Source organism: Mastacembelus armatus, chromosome 20 (genome assembly GCF_900324485.2).
Source record: "Mastacembelus armatus chromosome 20, fMasArm1.2, whole genome shotgun sequence".
NCBI lineage: Eukaryota > Metazoa > Chordata > Actinopteri > Synbranchiformes > Mastacembelidae > Mastacembelus > Mastacembelus armatus.
In genome coordinates, this window is record NC_046652.1 from 6,604,101 (window position 1) to 6,627,939 (window position 23,839).

Consider the following 23,839-nt stretch of genomic DNA (forward strand, 5'->3'; position numbering starts at 1 on the left):
ATATTACACAGATGAAAAAAAGATAAAGAAGTTCGTGTGTGTTTTTTGTTGTTTTTTTTACTTTAATTGTGTTATTGGGCCCTCCCTGCTCTTCATGTCTTCCTGATGTAGGCCTATGTACCTTTCTGGTCTCAAATAAAATGTCACTGACATCCATTGAATCATTCAAGCTGCTATCAAAGGATTCCCTTCTTTTTCTGGGGAGCTCAGCAGCCGTAACATGAGCAAAGCTCCTTTAAATAAAGGTTCATTGTTCGAGTGTATTTGCAGCCAATAGATCAGAATGCGAGATAGGCCTAGGGCAGCTCTGTTTGAAGTCTGTTCTCTAGGCTTTGCCCTCCAAAATTTATCAAATGACAGTGAACGGCTCTGAAATTGTGTGTGTGTGTGTGTGTGTGTGTGTGTGTGTGCGTGTGTGTGTGTGTGTGTAGGGTGGATTTATTTGTGCTTGCCTGCACATTGTGTAGACAAATGCTTAATAGCTAATCATGATGTTAATGATTAAATTGCAGGTTTTTAATTAAATAACAGATTTAAATTTTTGTTTAATCTGCTTGGAGTAACATAATTACAGTCTAACCAACTTGAAAGTCATTAGCTGCCCTTTGTTTTCAGGAAAAGAGCATGGCTCAAGTGAAAGTACAGACCTCAGCACCCCTGGCTGGTCCTGGCCTCTCCCCTGGAGTTTCCGTAACGGCCATGGCCAGCCCAGGGTCCCTGGGTCTGCAGCCCTCCGTCAATGGCACAGGCCCAGCCCCCACACCCGCCTGCCCTGCTCCTGCAGTCGGATATGGGGACGCCTCTGTATCTGCCACACCGCCAGGTACAATGCCAATATTTGCAAAACTTTGAACATGTGATCGTTTTGCAAATCCTGGTTTTTAATTAATGTTCATGAAAATCAATGCATGTAATTACTAACAAATTCTCAACTATTTACATTTTAACACCATATTCTATTTTAAAAGGAGGCAATATAAGAGACTAAATAGTTACTGTTGCAGATTTTAGGGATTGAACTGTACTATTACTGTTCACAACCTGTATTGCCAGTGAAGTGCATAACCAGAATGCTGTAGACCAATAAACCTTTTCACCTGAGCTCTTGACCATCTTCAGCCTCAGGTCATTGCTCATAAAACATTCAAATTGAAGGAAAAGGGTATGTTAATGGCATCAACAAAAAAATAAGGTGGAGGGAGTGTCACATACACTGCGAAATTACTTCAGACAGAGAAAATCCACCTTTTCCAGTGGTTCATTTAGAGCCCAGACCTTAACCTTGTGTACTGTAAATATAATATCATGCATTCTGCTCTGTTTTAGGCCCGCCCCAGGAGAACATGGCAAACCCTAAAGAGAAAACTCCAATGTGTTTGGTGAATGAGTTAGCCCGTTTTAATAGGATCCAACCACAGTACAAGCTCCTCAACGAGAGAGGCCCTGCACATGCTAAGGTGAGGAACAGTACTGTAGCCTAGTTCATGGGAAAAAAGTAATTACTTAAGGAATATACAGATAATGTTTCACTTGTTATAAACAGTGACCCCCCATTTCACATTATTAGTGGTGGTGGCGGCTTGATATTCCCCTTTTAAACCATCAAAAAAAGTCTGAGAATTATATTCAGTTGTATGTTTGAAAAGATAATTGGTGAAGCTGTTTCATATTTTTAAATATTTTATTTTATGAAAAAATGTTAGTTATGCAGAATATGTCAGCTATTACCATATGGATGTGAGAGGGATATCGGAAAAAATGTTATTGCTTTTGGGTAATAGCTCTCCCTCTTGGACTCACTGTTCCAGATCTTCACAGTGCAGCTCACTCTTGGGGAGCAGGTGTGGGAGGCGGAGGGCACAAGCATTAAAAAGGCCCAGCACTCCACAGCTGCCAAAGCTCTTGCTGAGAGTGTTCTTCCCAGGCCTGCACCCCGCTCTCCCAAAGTGGATGTTAACAGCAACCCAGGTACATTGTTACATTCACAAATTGTATATAAATGTTTACCATTCAACCTATGTGTTTTTGCAGCTTCTGTATTGTGCTTATATTATTACACATGAGTATAGTTAGCATGAGTTTTTTATCAAGAGATTTGCTCTCTAAGCTGTTTTTCCTCATGCAATATTTTAGTCTTGAGCATCACCACCAGTTCACATTTTAGTGGTTGTTTTAATCAGCTAATTTTTTTAACCATCAAATTTCAGCACAGTTATAGTAGTTCTAATTTTACTCCAAAGGAAAGGCTTAAAAACATTGAACTTAAATGTTTTAGAAGGGCAGTGAGTGGCAAGATAAGTTATGTGTGGACTTGCATTTCGATGCTGTGTATGCATAATTAAAATATGATAGGAATATGATAACTGTAACCACAGTGAAATCTCTGCGTGAAAGTGTGACAGAGTAACATATTTTTTCTCTTCTTCTTTTTATATACTGGCATTTTGCAGCCAGAGGGTAACGATTAGTTTTATATAATCTTGGGTACCGCTCCCAGTGCACAGAATGTAGTCTTCAACATAGCTCTTTTATCTTCAGTTGATGAAAGTCATGGTATTGTGTATTTTACTTCATGGTCATGCTTTTATGGCTTTTTGGGGCATTTAAATATAACTCGTCATTAATTTTACTAGTAAAACTGGTGCTTTTGCTCCTGTTTTTCCTGTGAGGAGTTAGAACTGCTGTGAAAGTGAAATCATATGTCAGAATCTAGTATAGTACTGTAATATGTATAATAATGTAATAATGTAAACCTACCTACTTGACATTGTGCATCTTGTGATGTGTCTATTGCACATGTGCACATCATGTCATGACATGACGATGCTGAAATGATATATTATGCAGCCCTAATATAGTGCTGTACTCACTCTATTACAGAAAGGTATGAGTACAGGCAGTATTCAGTATACCAGTTTAATTCTATTGTGGTTGCAAATTTTTGTATGGTCTTTGAATGATTGCCACGAAAATGGAGCAGTCCTTTTAATGCATTAGTGCCCTCTACTGTACATTATTTTCTGGAGCTTAGTATGTTGAAATACCTTTTGTTCGAAGGCGTGACTCAAAGGTTACTTCACAGAGTAAAATTTTGTATCAGGGTTTCAGTATTTTTCTTGTACATATGTGATAAAGTTGAGTGCTGAGGTAAAGAAATGTGACAAAGCATTTGGGCCATGACAGGGCTCTAAACTTAATAATTTAATTTATTTATTTAAGCAGGTATTGGTACCCCTAAATGAAAAAATTAAGGCACACAGACAAGTGTCCAATAAGGTACAGAATTAACATTAGTTAGTTAATTGTTTATTTTTATTTTAAATCAGTAAAAGCAATGATCAAAGGTTATGTGCCAAATTAGACGAAACAGGCAGATAAGTCACCTTTTTGTATTTGCTTGCTATTAGCTACTAGCATATCAAGCTCATTATGGTTAACACATACTGGTAATTAATGGCAAGACTGCAAGCAAAGCATTAAAAAAATATGCAGCTTCTACAAGTGAGTACTCTTTTTAAAGGAATTTTAATGAATTACTTATTTTTTACTGGCTGACAGATGAGGTTAGACAGGAATCTCCGTGGACCATGATGTTTGCAGATGATATTGTCATCTGTAGTGAGAGCAGGGAGCAGGTGGAGGAAAATCTAGAGAGGTGGAGGTTTGCTCTGGAAAGGAGAGAAATGAAGCTTAGCTGCAGTAAAACAGAGTACATGTATGTAAATGAGAGGGACTCAAGCAGAACGGTGAGGTTACAGGGAGTAGGGGTGAAGAAGGTGGAGGATTTTAAGTACCTAGGGTCAACAGTCCAGAGCAACGGAGAGTGTGGAAAAGAAGTGAAGAGACGTGTGCAAGCAGGTTGGAACAGGTGGAGGAAAGTCTCAGGTGTGATGTGTGACAAAAGAGTGTCAGCAAGAATGAAAGGAAAGATGGACAAGACAGTGGTGAGACCAGCAATGTTGTCTGGTTTAGAGACAGTGGCACTGAGAAAAAGACAGGAGGCAGAGCTGGAGGTAGCAGAGCTGAAGATGTTGAGGTTCTCTTTGGGAGTGACGAGGATGGATAGGATCAGGAATGAGGACATCAGAGGGACAGCTCATGTTAGATGGTTTGGAGAAAAAGCCAGGGAAGCCAGATTGAGATGGTTTGGACATGTTCAGAGGAGGGACAGTGAATACATTGGTAAAAGGATGCTGAGGTTAGAGCTGCCAGGAAGGAGGCCTAGAGGAAGACCAAAGAGGAGGTTCTTGGATGTAGTGAAGGAGGACATGAGGATAGTTGGTGTGGGTGAGGAGGATACAGAGGATAGGGTTAAATGGAGGCAGATGATTCGCTGTGGCGACCCCTGAAGGGAGCAGCCAAAAGGAAAAGAAGATTTGCTCGTCAGAAAAAAATTGTTATTATGACATATCTGGAAAATCAGTGTTTATTTAAGATGCTCGTTGACATTGTTTCATCTATTTTTCATGTCTAATTTTTAAGGGCTTTTCTCTTATTTGCTTACAAAGGCAGTATAACACCCACAGTAGAACTGAATGGTCTGGCTATGAAGAGAGGAGAGCCGGCTATATACAGGCCTTTGGATCCTAAGCCCATGCCCAACTATAGAGCTAACTACAACTTCAGAGGGATGTTCAACCAAAGGTGAGTACCCTGAAGTCAACTTTGCCAGTTCCTGAAACTGTCAGTCATTTCCTCTTTAAAATTACATCTCTTTACGATGATAAACAACAAATTTCTGCGATAGAATATCACGTCTTTGTTGCTCCAAAGTCATCGTAACCATAAATACATAATGGCAAGTTTAAAACAGTTCAAAACAGTAACTTTTCAGTTGCAGATAATTCATAAATTAAGAATTAAGGCATAAAAATATCATTACTATCTAAAAAATAATGGCCTACGTCATATTTTCAAGTTTTTCAAGTGTTACTCAATTTTGAACCTGACTTTGGCCAAATTATTTCTGGAATAAACGACATCGGTAAAACAGTGCACTTCTTTTTTTCCAACTACCGTGACAGACCACGAGGAAGTGTAAACCACAAACATTTGAAAATACTAGTGGAGCACACAGAAACTCAGCAGTGAGTGGCCCTTTAATTCAGTAAACACAAACTCAAACAGCAAAACTGTAATCACTCTTCGATAAAACAAAAAATTTGCAGGTAATCTTTTCTTCTGTGATAATGTGAAATGATGTGTTCAACTCTGTGCACAATAAAGCCAAAAAGTAAAAAGCATTTTCACCCTTTGAGGTGTTTGGTGACAAATGTGTGATACTTCTGAAAACATTCATTGCAGCCACAGATTTTTGAGTCTCTCCACTCTACTAATTATCAGCAACTGCTAGCATCATGTAGCCAGCTATTTTGCTGACTAAAATGCTAACTAAAAAGGGTAAATAACTATGCAACATTTATAGCCTAGCCTTTATTATAGTGAATCTTATCACTTACCAATGGAGTCTGGGTTCTGTATTATGGCAATAACTTCGCTAGCTAGGAGGAATTTCTTTCTTTTTGAAGAGGCCGCCATCTTGAAAAGCTTATAAAGTTGCCTAAGTCACTCTGTCTTGTCACTTGGGCAAATTAAAATTGCCTAAGTCACACTGTTGACATAGGCAATTATACTATGGAGTTAGAATTGCATGATCTGTTCAACTGAGGATTTAGGCGATTTTACCAGAGGTGGCCAGCATCAAGAAGATCTCACTTAGGCAAAAAAATCATTTTTGGCAAAAAATGACTTAGGCCATTATTTTAAGAATCTGGCAATATTTAAAGACCAGGTATGAACATGGCCAGAGGACAGACTGGGCATCACAGTGGTAAATTACATTGGGTATCTGCATACAGTGGTATGTTTGCATGCTTGGTTACATGTACATTTTGCCCATACGCTGCAATCATTCATACAATTTGGGCTGCAAGCAGATAATCCATGTAAAGACTCACCAACCTTTTTAAATTAGGGGTTGGAACATATATGATTCCCTCCAGATGGCAGTGTTTCCACATTTAAAAAATCCTGTAGCAGTGCTTTTCCAAGCTGATAGACCACTGATTTTGTAACAGCCAATTTAGAAATGTGTTTAGAATATATGTGAATTTTTATGCACATACAACTCCCCAGTGTAATCTGTAAATATTTCATTATTAAAGCACTGTATACAGGGAAATAAATCAGAGAAGTATGAATGTGTGATTTAAAGTTTGGCTGATTAAAGTTAGTTAAGGAATTCTGATGCTGAATGTGTGGGATTTCATAAAAAAATTGGGATATGTTGCCAGTTTTGGGTAACTAAGTCTAGTCTGCAGACAGTCTAGCATCTGGTTTACATCCTCAACTATTTGAACCATGCAGGAACAAACGGGTAAAAGACTAATGTCTGTAGAGTAGAGGAGGAAATCTGTTTTCCAGAATTTGGCTGTCATGCCATACGTCACAGTGATGAGGTTCTACCCGACAAGCAGTAGGCCCTTCCTTTCCCTGTACACTGCTGTTACGTTGATGCATAGATATGATGGCAATGCTTATTTACACTAAACCACAGTAGAGTGTTCATTTTAGAGCCGCCAGCATCCCACTGGTTGATGTTTGACATCCAGCGAGATGTGTAACACATCAGACATCTCAAGCAAATTGGTGTTACTTCAAAGCAGTGGTGGGTGAACAGGGAATTGATGTGCTTTTGATAGCCTTGGACATTTACAGCAGACTTCACACACAAGCAATGTTGGTTTGCATTGCCTGCAAAATATTAATGATTATTGTCATGGATTTGGATTCTTGCAAACAGCATGTTTAAGAAGCCACATACAGTATGTTGGAGGAGAAAGGGAGACTCAACTTCTACACTATGCAAGAGACTGCACCTTTAACAATGGCCCCTCATCTCGGGTTTGTACCTTTTCCAAAGAATGGCATGACGTGCATGTGTGTGCCTGAAACACTGAAAAGACACTGGAGTATATATTATTCCAAGGTCACTTATGTTTTCATGAGGTTTCTTCTCAGTGTAGTTCAGCCCTAGATTAATGAAAGTGAGGCCTTCTTAATACAAATTCTGTTCATCAGATGACTGACTATGTAGCAGAGTGACAGGCCATATCTACTATTAGTCACCTTAATGATGCTGTTGGGAAACGAAGGTTTCCATATGCCCATGTCCTTACCTATTATGATGAATAAGAGTGATCCGGAGTCATGTTGATGGAAAATCTTACCATTAAAAGGGCAGCCTGGCTCTGATCCATCAGCACTCTAATTACCACCTAGACCAGTATTGATTCATTCAGAAAGTGCCCTGATGAGAAAATATGGTGATATTATGAAATATGCATTTATCAGAGTCTTAATGAATCTTATTTATGGTGAAGGGCCTCTGCATAATTCCTTTCAACCCAAGACTACATTTAAATCAATGATTAATCTGTCTTGTTGTGTAGTAATAACCACACTGTTGTTCATTCCCAAACACTGAACATACTGTACTCAGAATGATGTGGGTTTTTCAGTTGATTCAATTAGTTACTATTAAATATTATAGATAAATCCAGCCCAAATAATTCAGAACAATGGTCATTGAATCAGAAAGATATTTGTTATCAAGAAATGTGGTTACGTCAACATTCACTTCATGGACATTCCCTGATTCTTGTGTTATCATTGGAGCACCTGATTCCAATGAGTCATACTGGGCTCTTCCAGGATAGACATCCTTGGAGCTCCCAGCTTTCCCCTTGCTGATCTAATCCCAGGGGGCTAGGGGCACCTGCATCCTGCCTTCTGTCAGTTGGAATTTGGATAGGACTTTCCCTGTTAGAGCAAAACAAAGCAGTCAGAAGCCGCCCCCACCCTCATTTGGTTATGACAGTAACATTATGTTAGCTGGAAGAACAGTGGGCTGAATGGCTAGGGGTACTTTGCTCTGTGACATTTCCTTCTGTGATGTTGTCCAGATACTGAACTGGCTGTTACAATTCTCTCTGTAGGCTAATGTGGAAACTTGATTCTAAATAGGTGTTAATGTTCTGTCTGCTGAATGTGTAAATAGGCAGCTGTTTGCTAACACGGGGGGGGGCATATTAACTTTATAAGGTGATAATATACCAGTCTGGGGTTTACAGCTAGTTGTGCTGGTGTCAACCACCCCACACAGTAATATAATACAAGTTTAAGAGAAAGACATTTATGACTTAATCAGTTAATTTTATTTTCTTTGCTTTCTTCCACTAGAAGCATTTTACGAGCTGTCCTCACTATGAGAGAACTGCATCCATGATATCACATACCAGGAAAACCCAGTTACTTTTGAACACATAGTGACCTGAAACGTGTATGCTAATCAGTCTAAACCGTAATGGTCCTCAAAAAAAAAAAGAATTAATTAACAAATTATTGATATTACCAGAACGAAAAAGGTTGAACCTAGCTGCAAGGTCATGGTGCAGCACAGTGTACAGCGCGCACGCACACACACACACACACACGCGCGCACACACACACACACACACACACACACACAAACACACAAGTTGTCTTGTAGCTACTGTAATTAGGTCATCTTCAGAAAGGAAATCATCTGGTTGCATTTTATTGACTTAACCTGTGAGTATGCTGTGTTTTGGATAATGCTGGTTTGCCTTATACTAACATGTACTAAATGTACCATCAATGACAACACAGCTTAATGCTCTGCTTTTTCCTTCCCCCTCCTTCTTATTATACTAATTCCAGCCTCTGTTTTTACCAAAGCCATTTAACCTGTGTAGTTGGTCACTAAATTACACTTTAGCTATTACGCTGTATGTGTAGTGTAAATTATACTTTGTTTGCATAAATAACTCTACAATTTTTTCCTGGTAATGACCCTCATTAGAACCAGTTAGCTTAAATTTGTAGTGTTTAACTTGCAGCTTTGTGGACTTAAAAGCCAAAATGATACTAATGCCCTTTCTTTTTATTGACTCAAGAATCGAACTGATTTTAAATTGAACTGCGAGGTTGTTAGCGATCCAGTCCTACTATTTCCTTTTATTTATTCCTACCTGTAGGTTTTCATTATTAGTTGAGGTCCTCTTCACAAATCAGTATGCATTTTTTTGATTACCCTATTCAGGTTTATTTTCTGCCCTGTTGACTTTAGAATCTCATGTAGCATAATCGGGGACACCGTGTACTTGCTTGTCCTCTCGGGCCTTCTACAGATATGGTTTCTCTTATCCATCCCATCATAGGAAATAGATAAAAAGGCTTGCCAAAACCCACAAGGTAGAAACAGCTGAGGAAAGAGTTTTTATTGCATTACATTTTTGACGTATCTGCATAGATCATTAAATCAGATACATTCACCTAGACAGTATATGTATTACCATGAGGGACATGCCAGAACAAAGGATAATCTGTCCAAATTGTACAAATGGGTGTAAACTCATAAAAGGAGTGTTTTATTGAGGACACTGGGGGTGGAGGAGTGAAACACAGATCCAACATAAACAAATGCTTGGAGTGATTTGTATTCAACAGATTCAATGACACAGAAGTCTAGTCTCTCCTTTCATCTCCTTTCCTCTGAGTGGAGTTTCGTGTTTGTGTATTTTTGTGTGTCCTCCTTCGCCCTGATGTTTTGAATTTAAAAATGAACCTAATGTAACCTGTGTGAAGCAGGTTACTTTTTTAATGCTGGCTTTTAGTATGTTTGGCAGGCGTGAGTCAGACGATTAAGTGGACTTTTTTACAAGCTTACATTCGAATGTTTGTACAAATACACGCCACTTATTTGTATCTTTTCCCAGGAAATTGAACCCATCTTATGTTGTTGTAGTCTTAAGTGGATGGACTTGCCTCCTGGGTAGCTGTGCAGTATCAGTATAGAGCAGTAAATAGCTATGAAGGTTGAATGTGAGAGGTTTCTTGGGTTTGATAGACACCAGGACCATGTGTGGCTTATGTAATTCAAAGTAACATGCTGATATCAAGCTAAAATAATCCTGTTAGTTGCCATTCATGTAACTTAATTCATGAATAGCAATGTGAGGATTCATAATCCTGAATGATTTTCTTGTACTTTATGTAAAGACTTTGTTGGGTTGATTAGACCAGAAGTGATGTTGTTTTATGACTGTTGAGGATTTTCCTCATAGCTGTACAAGAGTTTTTTAAGTGATTATAATAACCCTGAAAATAAAATGTTTCTAAAATGTAAGTGCAGTCCAGGTTTAAACAACATGGGTTTTGCACTCATTATTTTATAAGTTTTATTGTTTAAATGTCAAACCCCATTTTGTCCCCATTTAGTTTCCATCCCCACTGGTCTTTTAATGTTAATCAAAATCTTGTAGTTGAGTTTATCATTTTTTGTTCACAGTATCTCAAAATCAGTTTTTTAGTATGTAGACTTGTACTTAGTTTTACATTTTATCATATATGGATGTAGGTAATTAAATTGTAATTTCTCAATGACCTGTACTGCATCTTAACATATAAAATCATAAATACATCATTCTTTCTTTGTATTTCCGAGACACTAGGATGTTTGTATTTTAGAATGATTTCATGTATATGGTTCCCACTGGACTTACTTACAACAGCTTCAGCTAAATTTTAAACTGGCTTAGAACGATAAAAAATCCAGGCCATATCATAGCTGAGTTTAGGCTACTTTTAGGGGTGCTTCAGCAGACCATATAAAAGTCACTGCATGGTGCACAAATGCTACCTTAACTTGGTTAGGCCTAAATTCACTACTTCTTTTGTTAACAGCTTAGTTGTTAAAGTACAGACTTCTAAACTTGGTTTGCTAAATAATAGGTTTCTATCTAATAGGTTATCTCTCTTAAATGATGTAATTTTGTCCTAAAAATAGTTTCCTTTTAACTCTGAAACTTTGCTGTAAGGAAGATGAACCTGGTCAGGTATGACAAAATAATTGTGGTTGGTGATTTTACCGTCCATATAGATTTTGCAGTCCTGGATGATCAGTGCAGGGATAATTTTTTTTCAATTTATATATGCCTCCTCTTGGACATGTCATTCATAGATGTGGTGTTTCATTTTATTGGTATGCTGATGACACACAACTGCTTGTTAAAGGCTCTGATCATGATACCCTAAAGTTTCATTGTGACTCTTGATATGTCTTTCTGAGTTCAAAAATTGTATTTCTCAAAACTTTTTGCAGCTCAACTCTAGTACGGCTGTGGTTTATGTAATTTGTCCCCGGCATTTGGCAAGTCAGATCATAACATCTAGTAATCCCCTGTTACATCACATTAAGTTTTAAGCTTTTCACCAGTATGTCACATGGTGGTGCAATCTTATCATCTTAGAAATATTTCTAAAATTCATTATATCCCATGCTTTTATCTCGTTATGCCTCAATTACTGCAACAGTAGACTATCAGTAGACATCAAATTGTACAGAATGAATCAAGAACAGCAAGATGTGATCGCATCACTCCAGTTTTAGCCACCTTGCACTGACTCTCAGTAGATTTTAGAATTGATTTTAAGACCTTTGTGACATTTGCTAATGCTATATAGCTGACCTTTTAGATATGAGCCAGCGTGTAATTGGATATCTTTGGACAAAGACCTTCAAACTGTCCCAGATGTGTGACTGAAAACAAGAGGTGACAAAGCTTTGCAGTCAGAGCCCCTAAGCTCTGGAACAAATTACCTGAGGAAATTAGAACTGCAGAGTTTTTAAATCTATTCTTAAAACATACTCTTACAGGAAATTCTCTCCTGAACTTATTTAATTTTAGTTTTTTATGTTTAAATTTTAGTGTGAGGTTGTCTGTCTTTGTGTGTCTCTATGTGGCCTTGTGATGGACTGGTGACCTGTCCAGGGTGTACCCCTGCCTTTCACCCGAGAGAGAGCTGGGATAGGCTCCAGCAGATCCCCGTGACCCTGGCTTTCAGGAAAAAGCGGGTATAGAAGATGGATGGATGGATGTTTAAATTTTATTGATTGAAGTGGTATTTGTGTATGTTTGCTTTCTCACCTCAGTTCTTTTAATTGTGACAAGAAGAAGAGCCGCCTCCCCCCAAGCAAACAGATTCTAAAGTTGGAACCACATTTTGAGTTCAGTCAAACCGGATCACATGTAGATTATTAGATTGTGATTAAATCTAGATAACAAAACGGCAGCTCAATGTGTTAGGATTTCAGACTGACCCTCAGCCACTAAAAGGCAAAAGAGTAAAAGGGTTCTTCCATTACTCTCTGATATTTTCTGTCTTTTTTCAGTCTGATGAGTAAAGAATAGACTATTTTCCAGTAGTTGCTTTTAATACTAGAATATTAAAATCAATCTTTACCGACTAAGGCTGGTGACACACTAGATGATTTTATGCTGGATTTGCCCCCTCCATTGATCGTGCAGGCGTGGCCCGATTCAAGGCTTGTCACAACTGATTATTGTCTCAAGAGTGTGGTGTCAACATGATTCTTTACTGCTCCTGATTGGGTCGGAGCCGGGTGGCTCCAATTAAATGCCCACGACAACCAATGAGAGTGAGCAGCCTGGAAAACATCACCAGCCGACCGTTGTGTACTTTTTCAGCTCAGAAACAAGCAGATCAAAACAAAACCAGTGCCTAAAGGAGCACTGATAAAGAAGACATGCTTGTTGAATTATTCAAACAACACGGCTGTCTTTTTAACACATTGGCAAGGCATACCACTATAGAGCTAACAATGAGAAGGCGTGGGTCACGAAGTCACATTTGATCATGCGAGTTTCTGTGAAATCTTGTGTCTGGAATCGTTACTACGAGAGTGGCAGGAGGGCTTGAGTATGTTTACATGTGGCTTGACTTCTTTTGAGTCAAGCATGGGAAGAGGGCACCTAGGACACTGATGACAGAGCTTGCACAAAAAGAGCTTTAATCTCCTGTTCAAAATTTGAAACCACAACAAAGTAAAAAAATGAGAGATCAGTATAAATAGGCCATAGACCACTTGCATAGCCTATGGCGTAGGCTCTGCATAAATTGAATGTGGAAGCATAAATTGACCTTAACACAGCATTTTACACCTGACATATTTGATGAACATTTGAACAGTCAAAGTTTTAATCCAAGGCTCCATCACAAGAGTTACATTTCAGTGCTCCAACACTGAGAGTCTGATTTCACATGAACCATTTAAATACTACATATGCTGCCCACTCCCCCACTTGATTTTATTCTTCATGTCTATTAAAAGCTATTAGATTGTTGTTCTCCCGTGTGGCTTAACAGTTCCTATCCTCAGACAGGGCCCAAGAAACTTTGAGAACATCCTCAATATGATGACAGTTGATGTTTTGAGGCTGTGTTTACTTGACTACATAGACTGTTTTCTCACACCACTATGTATTTTCTACATTAGCAATTGCGTGACGCAGAAGGGAAGGAAAGCAATCAATGATGGACTAAGGGAATGAAGTATGGAAGTTGGGAGGGAGAGAAAACAACTAAAGGTCTGGCAGGAGATTGGAAGAAAGTGCAGCTGGTGGAAGAGTGAGTCTGTCCAAGTTTCTGCATTTTTTTTTTTTTTCCCTCTTCCAAAGCTCTGTCACCCGTTTGCTCCCAACACTGCCTTGTCCCCTTGCAAGGCCATGAGTCAATTGCGTGCCTCCATATGTGTCTGTGAGAGAGAGTGTGCATGTGCGTGCATGCACACATCAAAACCAGTTTGCACACTCACTCAACCTTCATTGTGGAGGTGGCACCTACCATGTAAATGATTTGTAAATCGTTACATTTTAGAGTGACAGCTTGGTTTAAGGTTACGCTTAGTCATGTAGAGTTATGCTTAGGGTGATTGTTCAGGAAATGAATTTAAGTCTCCACAACGAAGGAAATCAAATGTGTATGCAGTTGTGGTTCAATATATACTAGTGTCTCTGTTTGCATCCGTTCCCATCATGTTTTGTTGGTCAAGCTCACAATGCTGGAATGCAAAGTAAGCAAATGCATTGATCAGCCATAACATTTTGACCACCTGCCTGTGTACAGGAGTCAGTGCAGTTATTTGGCACTTGTGTCGCTCTGCACTGTGCAACCTGTTTGCTTCTGTAGTTGTACTGTCAGGAAAAGCACACACATTTGTCTGTGGCCATAAGGACAACTTAGAGATAATTTTTTAGACAAAATCAAGCCTCCTCAGTCTAGTTGTGGTGTCAGCATTATGTTTGCTGAATGTTTTTCTTCATAAAGACTGATGCACAGTATTTCTTATTTTCTACCATTTTAACAAAGATTCAAACAAAATAACATCTTTTATCAAAGGATTAATGAAATTTAAAAGTTACATCTAAAGCAGGTTAACCTCATCATCAGTGAGTCTTGACTCTGTCGCTGGTTCCCTGTTTGTCCTTACTTAGACAGCTTCTGGATGGTGCTAACCATCACAGACCACGAGCACCCAACAAGATCTGTAGTTTAGGAGATGCTCTGACTGAGTCATCTGGCCGCAGTGTGGTCCTTGTCAAAGTCACTCGGATCCATTTGCATTTGCCCATTTTTCCTGCGTTTAACACATCAGCTTCAGTGTTTTCACCTGCTGCCTAATATACCCCACACAAGGACAGGTGCCACTGCAACAAGATAATCAGTGTTATTCACATTACCTGTCAGTGGTCATAAAGCTATGGCTGATCAGTGTACATATCCTTATCCATCTTATTTGTCTGTTTAATTGACCTACTTTGTCCACTCTGTTGCTGTAGTGCAATACATAATGTTTCCATCCTATATACAAGAGTCACCTACATGTATGCTACAAAAGCAACTGCTGGTTGTAGTAAAAGGAATTTTTTGCCTCCTTTTAATGGTTTAAGTCTTTTACTATTTAATGTGGTGCTCCATTTGTTTAGAATGTCTTTCTCAACACCATTTTCTATTTTGGATTACCCCTTTAGGTTAATTGTTTTAAACCAGAGTTAGCTAGAGTTAGAGTTAACATTTTATCTTGCTTGTTTTTGTTGGTCCACATTTCTCTATTCCTTAAAAAAATATATTCTAGCTTTTAGTAGCTGCAACCTTTTCTCTTCATGAAAGACCAAAACAGTGCCACCATTTTACAGAGATTTTTGAATTTCCTTATTGTGGCAGCAGTTATTAAGCTTAAGTTATTAAGCAACCACATAATATCTACAAAAATCAACAGTTATTTATGACTTTAATACAAATCCAAGAGCTTTTATATAGAAAGTAGCATTTAAAACTTAAACCTCTACTACTTAAAAGTCACAGATAAATGACAGAAATTGATGATGTGTTTAAGCAACAAAAGAAGTTAAGTATAACTAGGAGCACTGTGAGTACGCATTGTTTGCACCAGCTAATATGCTTCAAAATAATATGATGCTTGTTGTTTCCAAGGCTTTACTAGAACTATTTTGTGACAAGTGGAGAATTGGTTGTACTGTGTAGGCACCTTCATGCATGAAATATATCTAATATCAACAGTGTTGCATAGCTTAATGAGTGCTCCAAATATTTCATGACTAATGAGTAGTTTAGGTGACCTCTGCTGGGCAGTTTATTCTAAACATTATTGAATCTGATGAGTTCTTATTGGCAAAACGTTTGATTGCTGAAGTGTGCATCAGTTTGTCGGCAAAAGCTGTTGACAGTTTCACTCCTCCCTAGAGACTGCCATGCTGTGGCCATTACATACACTGTCAGCTTCCAAAAGGCTCAAAACGAGTCTTTTAAAAGTTTTTTATTTAACTAATACCCAGCTCTTTTAGTGATGTTCTCATATGTCAGCTTCTCATATATCAAGGTATTGTTAGTTAAATAGGCTGCAAAATAATAAAGTTTTAGGTCGTGCAAAACATGGAATCTGCTCAGTTTAGGAACAAGTGTAACAAGAGTAAGCAAGAATTAGCTGTTCTACACAAACATTTAGACATAGTTTTCCATTTCACAGGAGAAAATAGTTTCCAGCCAAAAAGCCACCCTGACATTTATAGTAATTATTACAATACCATATCACCCATTCCCCAGTAGGACTGTGTGTGGGCTCAAAAATATCTGGGTCTTTTAAAGTCTATCTCTGTGTGTGTTCATGCATAAGTCTTTGAATGATTATGATGAAACAGTAACCTTAACTAACATGGCCCACATTAAAAGAGCTGCAGGGAAGCTTCTGCTTCAAAGGCAAGTTCATTACTCATTACTATATACTGATGAGCTATCATCAGATTAAGTTGTGGCATTGGTTCATTTTTCTCTCTCTTGCTCAGTCACTCTTCCCTGAGTCATAACAAATACACTTTCCCATACCTCTCATCACACAGACACAGTGGTGTTTTCTTGTTTTGTTTTTTTTAAGCATTCTCTGCATCCTCCCTATAGGTATCCTATACTGCTCAGGTACTCGGGTTCAGTTCACTGTTGTAATAATCATAACAAAAACAGCAATTAATACCAAAGAAGCCAGGCAGCATGTGCTGATGTTTGTAAAGGCCACAGGGCGATCTCATGATTTTTCTGCCTTTTGTTGTCTGCATGATTTTGATGTGTGTGCATGTGCTCGCCTCTGTTCTTGGCTGATTTGCTTGTGTGTAAGCCACTACTTTCCCACGTTGCAAAGTAGGGTCTCCCACAGGTCTCCCTCCATGTCCCCCCTCTCTTCTCTCTCTCTCTTTCTGTCACTCTTTCTCTCCCGTTCAGTCTCCCTCCTCTATCTTTCTCTTTCGTATCCCTCTCTCTCATTCTCTCTGCACCTGTACTGAGCTCTCCAGACCCAGCTGCTCTCATCTCAGCTCAGTGCTGTTGGCCGGAGCCCATGTTGTACTTGGCATGTCCTCTGAGACTCTGGGGCCCACACTTGACGTGTGAGGGCCAGGCGGGCCTCCACCCAGGGAAGGCTCTCATGGCCAGGAGTAGCTTAGAAGCAGAGGGATGAGAGGAAGGCTGTGGGCTGGAGAAAGACCTGCTGGAATTGTGGGAGTAAAATACTGACTCATCATTAGGCCTGCTGGGCAGGAGATGGAGGAGAGTAATGAAGGGATGGGATGTTAAGAGGAATGACAGATTTGTAGTAACAAGTAATCTTTTTAGTGTTAGTAAAAAAAAAAAAGAGAAAAAAAAAAGCAGTATTTCTGGTATTTCAGTGGGACATGTCTTCATAGGAAAACTTTATCAAGTTTGAGGGAAATTCTGGTTTATTACAGCTGGGGTCCTTTTACTTAGTCCTTTCCAAGTTTTGTGTCAGTTGCAATAACATCATAGTCACTAAAGTAATTGCTGAAACCTTGGAGCACACTGCCACAGTGGATTATGATGAGAAAATAAACTGAAAACCTGGACTGTTGTAGTATTATCTGCAAATTTATTCAGAAATGTGTTTTGAAAGTGAGCTGACCTGAAATGACAGTGGTCTGTAAAGTGATGGATATTTACAGGAGATATATTGGGTAATACCTTTACTCTTACCTTTTACCTTTCTAAATAAACATTGGGGTTTATTGAGAGTCCATAATGCATTTCCAGATGTCATCCATTTTGGAATTGCTGCAAGAAGTGTCATTATGTCCCAATAGCACTGAGGTCAAGACTATGAAAATTAGATGCAAGTTATAATAAAAGCAAATTTTACTCTCAATTTTGTATTTCAAACTCATCTATCAAGATGTTGAAAAGTCATGGACTATGCAAAATTATCCAGTGTTACCCCTGGAATAAAGATACTGTGGCAAGAGTATGAGGGAGGTTTCACATGCATGTGTTAAAGCTACAATTCACCATCAAAGAAGTTAGAACAAACAGACATAAGAAATACATAAAGAAAATATCCACAAAATGAAATACATCAAATACAATCCCAATTCCAAAAAAGTTGGGACACTGTGTAAAATCTACATAAAAACAGAATGCAATGATTTGCAAATCTCATAAACCCATTTTTTAATTCACAATAGAACATAGAAAACAAAGAAACTGTACCTAAAATGCAGATAAGAGACAAATAGTGACAAAAGACAAATAGCGACATTATGTTTCCACAAAAAATATTAAATGTCACGAACTTACACACAATGACAAATATAATGCCTCATTTCCATAAATCTTTGTGTACATTAGTACATTAAAAGTTGTATCCTTAGGTCAAATGCATTCATGCTTTTAATGTATTATGGGGTTTGTTTTTCCTCCTAGAGCTGTCGACTACACTCTTTGTCGACTCTTGTTCTTAAGTTGTTTTAGAAACACAAGATAAATGACAGATAACAATAGATCTTAGTCATTAAATATATGAAGTACATGTATATACAAAGGAATGTTTAATGTTTGCAAACATATCAAGAAGTACTTGTTAGGTGGTTGTTTGATATGGTGCTATGACTTGAAATCTCGTCATTTAATGATGTGCATGTGTGTAACTGGTTGTAAAAGTTTGCAAAGGTTTCCAATGCACACAAGTTTTCTTGTGCTGCATGTTCTACCTTTTTTGGTTCCCTAGATTCCCATACACCCTCAGTCAAGTATTAAATCTCATATCTCTTTACTGCTGCAGTGCCAAATAGGATGATCTGGTATAGCTGAAAAGGAATAGATATGTATAAACATAGAGATGGTATAGCTGCATTTCTGGAAAGCCTGTTTTAATTTTCTTTAGCATGGGTTGAAGTAAACATTTATGCAGCATTCACTCTTGATTTTCCTTCTCTCATTAAAGCTAAATGCCTTGACCAAACATTAGACACATTTTGGCACCAGGCTCCAGTTGATACACATTTCCATAAATCTCAGCTGCTGCTATCCATTTATGTGGACCACATTAGGTGGTTGTATGTCCTTGTGAATGTAAGTTTATACTGGCAGAGGAGGAGGGGGAGGACGTGGAGACGGATATTAAAAACTTTAGATTCTTTTCGTCTCTTGTTAGTTTTCCCACTATTTCTCTTTTCTTGTTCACAATCCGGCAGACATTCTCAGCTATTCTTGCCCTGACCCAGGAGGGGGTATCACACACATGAACTTACAGACCTCTAAATCTCCTTGGTGACAGCTCAGTCCAGCTCTGTCAAGAACCAAAGAAAGAGAAGAAAATCTATGTCCATACCCAGAAGAAAGAGGAGAGGATATATATGTCTCTGTGCTTTGTTAGGTGTCCCTGAGCTGAGATTCAATAGCAAGACATTACTCAAGCGGTTGGCCAACAGGCTATTGTGTAGTAATTGACCCTGATGAATTGGTGGGCCTTTAATTTGGGAACACTGTGAATTGATAACTTGGCTCATAACTTGGCCTCTCCATGCCTTGTTTTTATCTGTTTTTAGGTCTGATATAAATGTTGAGTGTGTAAATAATCTAACATTCCTTTACTCCTAATCTGGTGTATGTTGTTGCAAACACCTTTTCTAAATATATGCCTTTTGTTATTCTGTTTTTAAAAGGTATCATTATCCTGTTCCTAAGATCTTCTATGTGCAACTGTCTGTGGGGAGTCATGAGTTCATTGGTGAGGGGCGCACCCGCCAAGCAGCCAGACACAATGCTGCTATGAAGGCCCTGCAGGCCCTGCGCAATGAACCCATCCCCGATCGGCCACCACAGGTAAACACACTCACACTTACAGAAAGGCTTACATTAGCACTACATACTACTAGATGTTAAATGGACTCTTTGACGCTTTTAGATTTATGAAAATTGCTGTAATTACACTACACAGGAAGTTGCAAAAACATTTTATTCCATTAGTTATGTGTAGTCATAATAGCTGTTACATGTCATATAAAAAAAAAAACAAAACAACAATTTGGTTTTAGTGTTTACAGCAGCAACACAATGTATGTGGGATTGACTTGAAATCACTACAGTGTAAATGTTTGCCAATGATGCATAGAGAGAAGGAAAAAAACCCTCCAATGTGATCACCCCAGATCGAACTATTGATGCACTTAGGCATGTATGTAGGATTGTGTCGCATGGTGGCTGTAATGCCATCCTCCCTAATCTGAAGACAAGCTGGGGATACTGAGAGAGCTGACAGATCGCTCATCCTCTTTACGATCGCTAACGCCAGTAGTAGAGTGGTCTTTCCCAACAAAATGGAGGAGGACATGCTGTAAAGGTTTGAACAGAGCAGCCATGAGCAGTGAGGTCCCATTGCAGAGCTATGGGACATGCAGTAGGGTTGCCTGCACATTACTCTGAGACTGCTTAGTGAGCGGGTGACTGAATACCAATTAGTCGCCGAATCCTTAATGGCATGAGGAAATAGCTGCGGCAAAGTTTTTGTAGTGGAGGAAATGCCAGTTTCTGTATGCAAGTGCTGAAAAGTGGCCCATTTTGCCACATAAGATTCCATAATAGACTGAGCTTGCACATCCTGGATGGTAGCAATATTGCTAGGGGAAAATCCCAAGCCCTCTAATCGTTCCCTCTCAGCGGCCAGACACACCAGGGTCCTTCATCCATGGGATTTTCCAAGAAGAGATGCCAGCATGCACTACAGCAGCAGAAATCTCTGGGCTGCTTTGGAGCTATCAGAATCACTTCCAGAGCCTCCTCCTGAAGCCGAGCCAGCAGTGGAGGGATTAGGGAGACCAGAGGGAACACATAGAGAAGGCATTAAGGCCATGGCCGATGAGCTAACAGGTCTACCACCAGCATGGGATTGTCCCTTGCCCGCAAAGAAAATTAGCAAGCTCACTGCCCGAGGTTGCAAGCTGCAAGCTGTGAAGAGATCCACTGAAGCTTGTCTGAACCTGCTCCATACCTGAACCACCAGGCTAGGATGGAGACATTAGTCTCCTAGGCAAGGGCCAACGAGGGGGCTTCCCCAGTACTGCAGATTAGGCCCTCTGACGGGGGAGAAGGACAGTATGCATCACGGATGCTGCACTGAGCCTCAGTTGAATGAACTGAAGCCACCTCGAGTATAACAGGCTGAATGGCACTGCTGGGTGAGCTGCTGCCATCATCCCCAGCGGGCACATAACTGATCAAGCTGTTACCACATGGTGAGCAGTGAAGTGACGCAGCAAGGACAAGAGGGACACTCTCTCCCTCTTTATGCTCTCTCCTCTGAGAGACAGGTCCTCATGTCTAGTGAATTCAGCTCCACCCCCAGCCGCACTATGGTCTGAGTGGGTTGGGGATGCCCTTCTCCAAATATTTGCTAAACCTGAAGCACTCAAATGAGCCACTAGCTCCACCATCTGCCACAACGGGACTGTTGATAGCAAAACCAGGTCGTTGATATAAAACAGGACTGTGTCTCTGTAGGGGCTCCAGTCTCGACACACGGTTCGAGGGTGTCAGCGAGTAGCCGAACGGCAGGTTTTTGTACTGGTAGCTGATCCTCTGGAAACAGAAACGCAAGAATTCCCCATGCTGGGAAAAGATGGAAACATGGAAACAAGTGTTGATCAGATGTATCAATGTGAACCATTCGCCCTGGTGAATGCACCTCAGGGACTGAGCTGTTGTGAGCATGTGAAACCTTTTGACTTGCATCAATTTGTAGAACTGCGTCAGATTGAGAATAGGCCTCATCTCCCCAATTTCATGGGGACCAGAAAATAACAGGATTAAAATCCACGGGCCGTATCCACCAGCAGAACAACAGAAATAACTCCATCTGACAACAGATCCTGTATTTCTGTTAGCAGCGGAGGCACCCGCGAGGCAAGGCATGTTTCTATCACCCTGCTGAATGGTGGAGGGGGCCATGCAAACTGGAGAGTAAGCAAATAGGCTTGTCCATCCAGCGGTCCATCTCGCAATGCATGCGGCACTCTGGATAAAAAGCTGAGAGGGGGCAAGCTGTTATGTGAAGGGAGTGAGGGCCCTGCCCATGTCCTCAGGGTTCAGGTTGTCCCTGAGGCTGTAGCCGGTACCACACTCGCCGCAGATCCTGGTGACACCACAGTCTGGCAAAGTCATCTCTTCTGGAAACAGTCGCTCCTTGGCTGGAATAGTGCTCTTTAGTGCTAGGCTGAAGAAAATAAAAGGATGAGCTCATCCAAACCCACACAAATAATTGGTTTGGGCGAGGGGGGCCATGCCAGGTTGGTGTAGATGAATTTGTCTTCAGAGGGCACGCGCGAAGAAAGGATATGACTTAGTTGCGATAGCCCAGAGGGCTGTGCCCCAGTGAGACAGAATCTAAACTGTATATTTCAGGTTATGTTAGGTTTTGGCTGCCTGGACAGTACATGCCAGTACAGAGGTCACTGTGGTCTTGGTCCTTTAATGGATTTTTTTGACAATAAGAAAATATGAAAATATCACCAGTAATTCAGTTAGCCAATTATTTTCATTTCCCAAGTAGCCACTCATGTCATGTATGATTTATATATATTACCAGGTGCTGAGTACAACTGTCTTCACTTGTACACAGACTTGGGCATGTTAAATGATAAAACTGAAGACTGGTGCTAAAATAACAATGATTACAGTCAAGATTACTTAGTGCTAACAGTGCAAGGACAAAAAAAGATTTGACTCCTGTTTGTCCATCTTACATTTACTTCCTATTTACAGCTTGAGTATCCCTTTAAAATGAACTCTGTAACTGCTACTTTCGAGATTGATTAGACTGAAAAACAATGTAACTTAAGTGTTGGTCAAAAAAGTTGATCATCAGAAAATAACATGCTTATTTTCTCGAAATAACTATCATTAACCTAAAGGTATTCACTATACTCCAATAATTTAGAATCTTCACATTTGAGGACTATTCTGGCATTTTTTATCAAAAAGTTGCAGATGAATCCCCTGTCTATTGAGAAAGTGCTCTACACTGTAGTTAATATATTAAAATTTTAGTTATTAACTTTGAAAGGTTATTAAAAATATTCTCTTTCCCCACTCAAATTATCCTCCAATCATTCAAATAGTCAACACTTCAACACTTTTGCCACCTTGTGACTGCTTTCATCTCAGATGACTGTCTCGCTACTCAACCCCCTCCTACTTGAAAACTGTTCTCTTAATGAAAAGTCAGGATTTGCGCTGCTAATCTGTTGGTGTTGTCACTAGAGGGTTTCTAAAAGTGTTATTCATTTTAAAATGTTAAAAAAAACTGCATGTTTTCATCAGATTGGGTCAAAATCCTGTGCATCTCTAATTACACTAATGTATAATTTAAGCCCTCTAATCTCCATATTTTTAGTTTGCACCTGGCGGAGTGAATTTTCAGCTCCTCATTTCTTTTTTTATTTTTGGTCCTTTTTTTCCTGGCTACTCTCAATGTCACCATACCTCTCCAGAGTTTCTCCTGAGGCATGGCTCTTAACCGTTGTTAACATCTCCCACCGGAAATCAAATTACCCCATATCCTCACTGCTTGGCATTGCTGATTGTTATTTAAAACGCTTTGGTTTCTCCCACTTGCCTGTCTTGTGGCGTCAGTCTCCATAAATGAGCTCTTTGTTCACTCCTGCTTCTGAGTCTTGCTTTACAAATTGAGACACACTGTGTCTACAGTGTATGTCTGTCATATTGTCTCCACATGAGTATGTGTCCTTACATGCTGAAAGTGTACTTTTTCACCTTGGCTGTCAAGTATTTATTTTGACAGGTAAACATCAGTGATGCTCTAATTAGAGTATTTATGCACCGGAAGAGCAACAATATGTAACCCTAGGAACCACAAAATACCTTTTATGGCTTCGGGAAATAAAGATTAAATAATGAAACTGCTAAGTAACTTGTAAATCTGATCCACTGGGTTGAAGGTGGTGCTTTTTAAAATTATGACATTGTTGTTGAACAAGTACAATTTGTCTTTAGGAAAAGCAGGTTGGTGACCTCATAATCAGTGGTTTGTCTGCGTATTTATGACGGGAAATTAGCATCATTAGTTTCTAAAAGAACTTTT

At 39.5% G+C, this 23,839-nt stretch overlaps 1 protein-coding gene across 2 annotated transcripts in view; it reads left to right on the forward strand.

Moving 5' to 3' along the window:
* stau2 (staufen double-stranded RNA binding protein 2) overlaps positions 1–23,839 on the forward strand; it is an 85,052-nt gene that overhangs the window by 1,218 nt on the left and 59,995 nt on the right. For both annotated transcript variants that reach the window (XR_003294728.1, XM_026291945.1), the window contains exons 2-6: positions 616–823; positions 1,327–1,457; positions 1,809–1,968; positions 4,509–4,644; positions 19,407–19,566. Coding sequence is in view for 1 of the 2 variants with exons in the window: in XM_026291945.1 (XP_026147730.1) it covers positions 625–823; positions 1,327–1,457; positions 1,809–1,968; positions 4,509–4,644; positions 19,407–19,566 (786 nt within the window). In the remaining variant the exon portion in view is untranslated. The remainder of the gene's footprint in view (positions 1–615; positions 824–1,326; positions 1,458–1,808; positions 1,969–4,508; positions 4,645–19,406; positions 19,567–23,839) is intronic.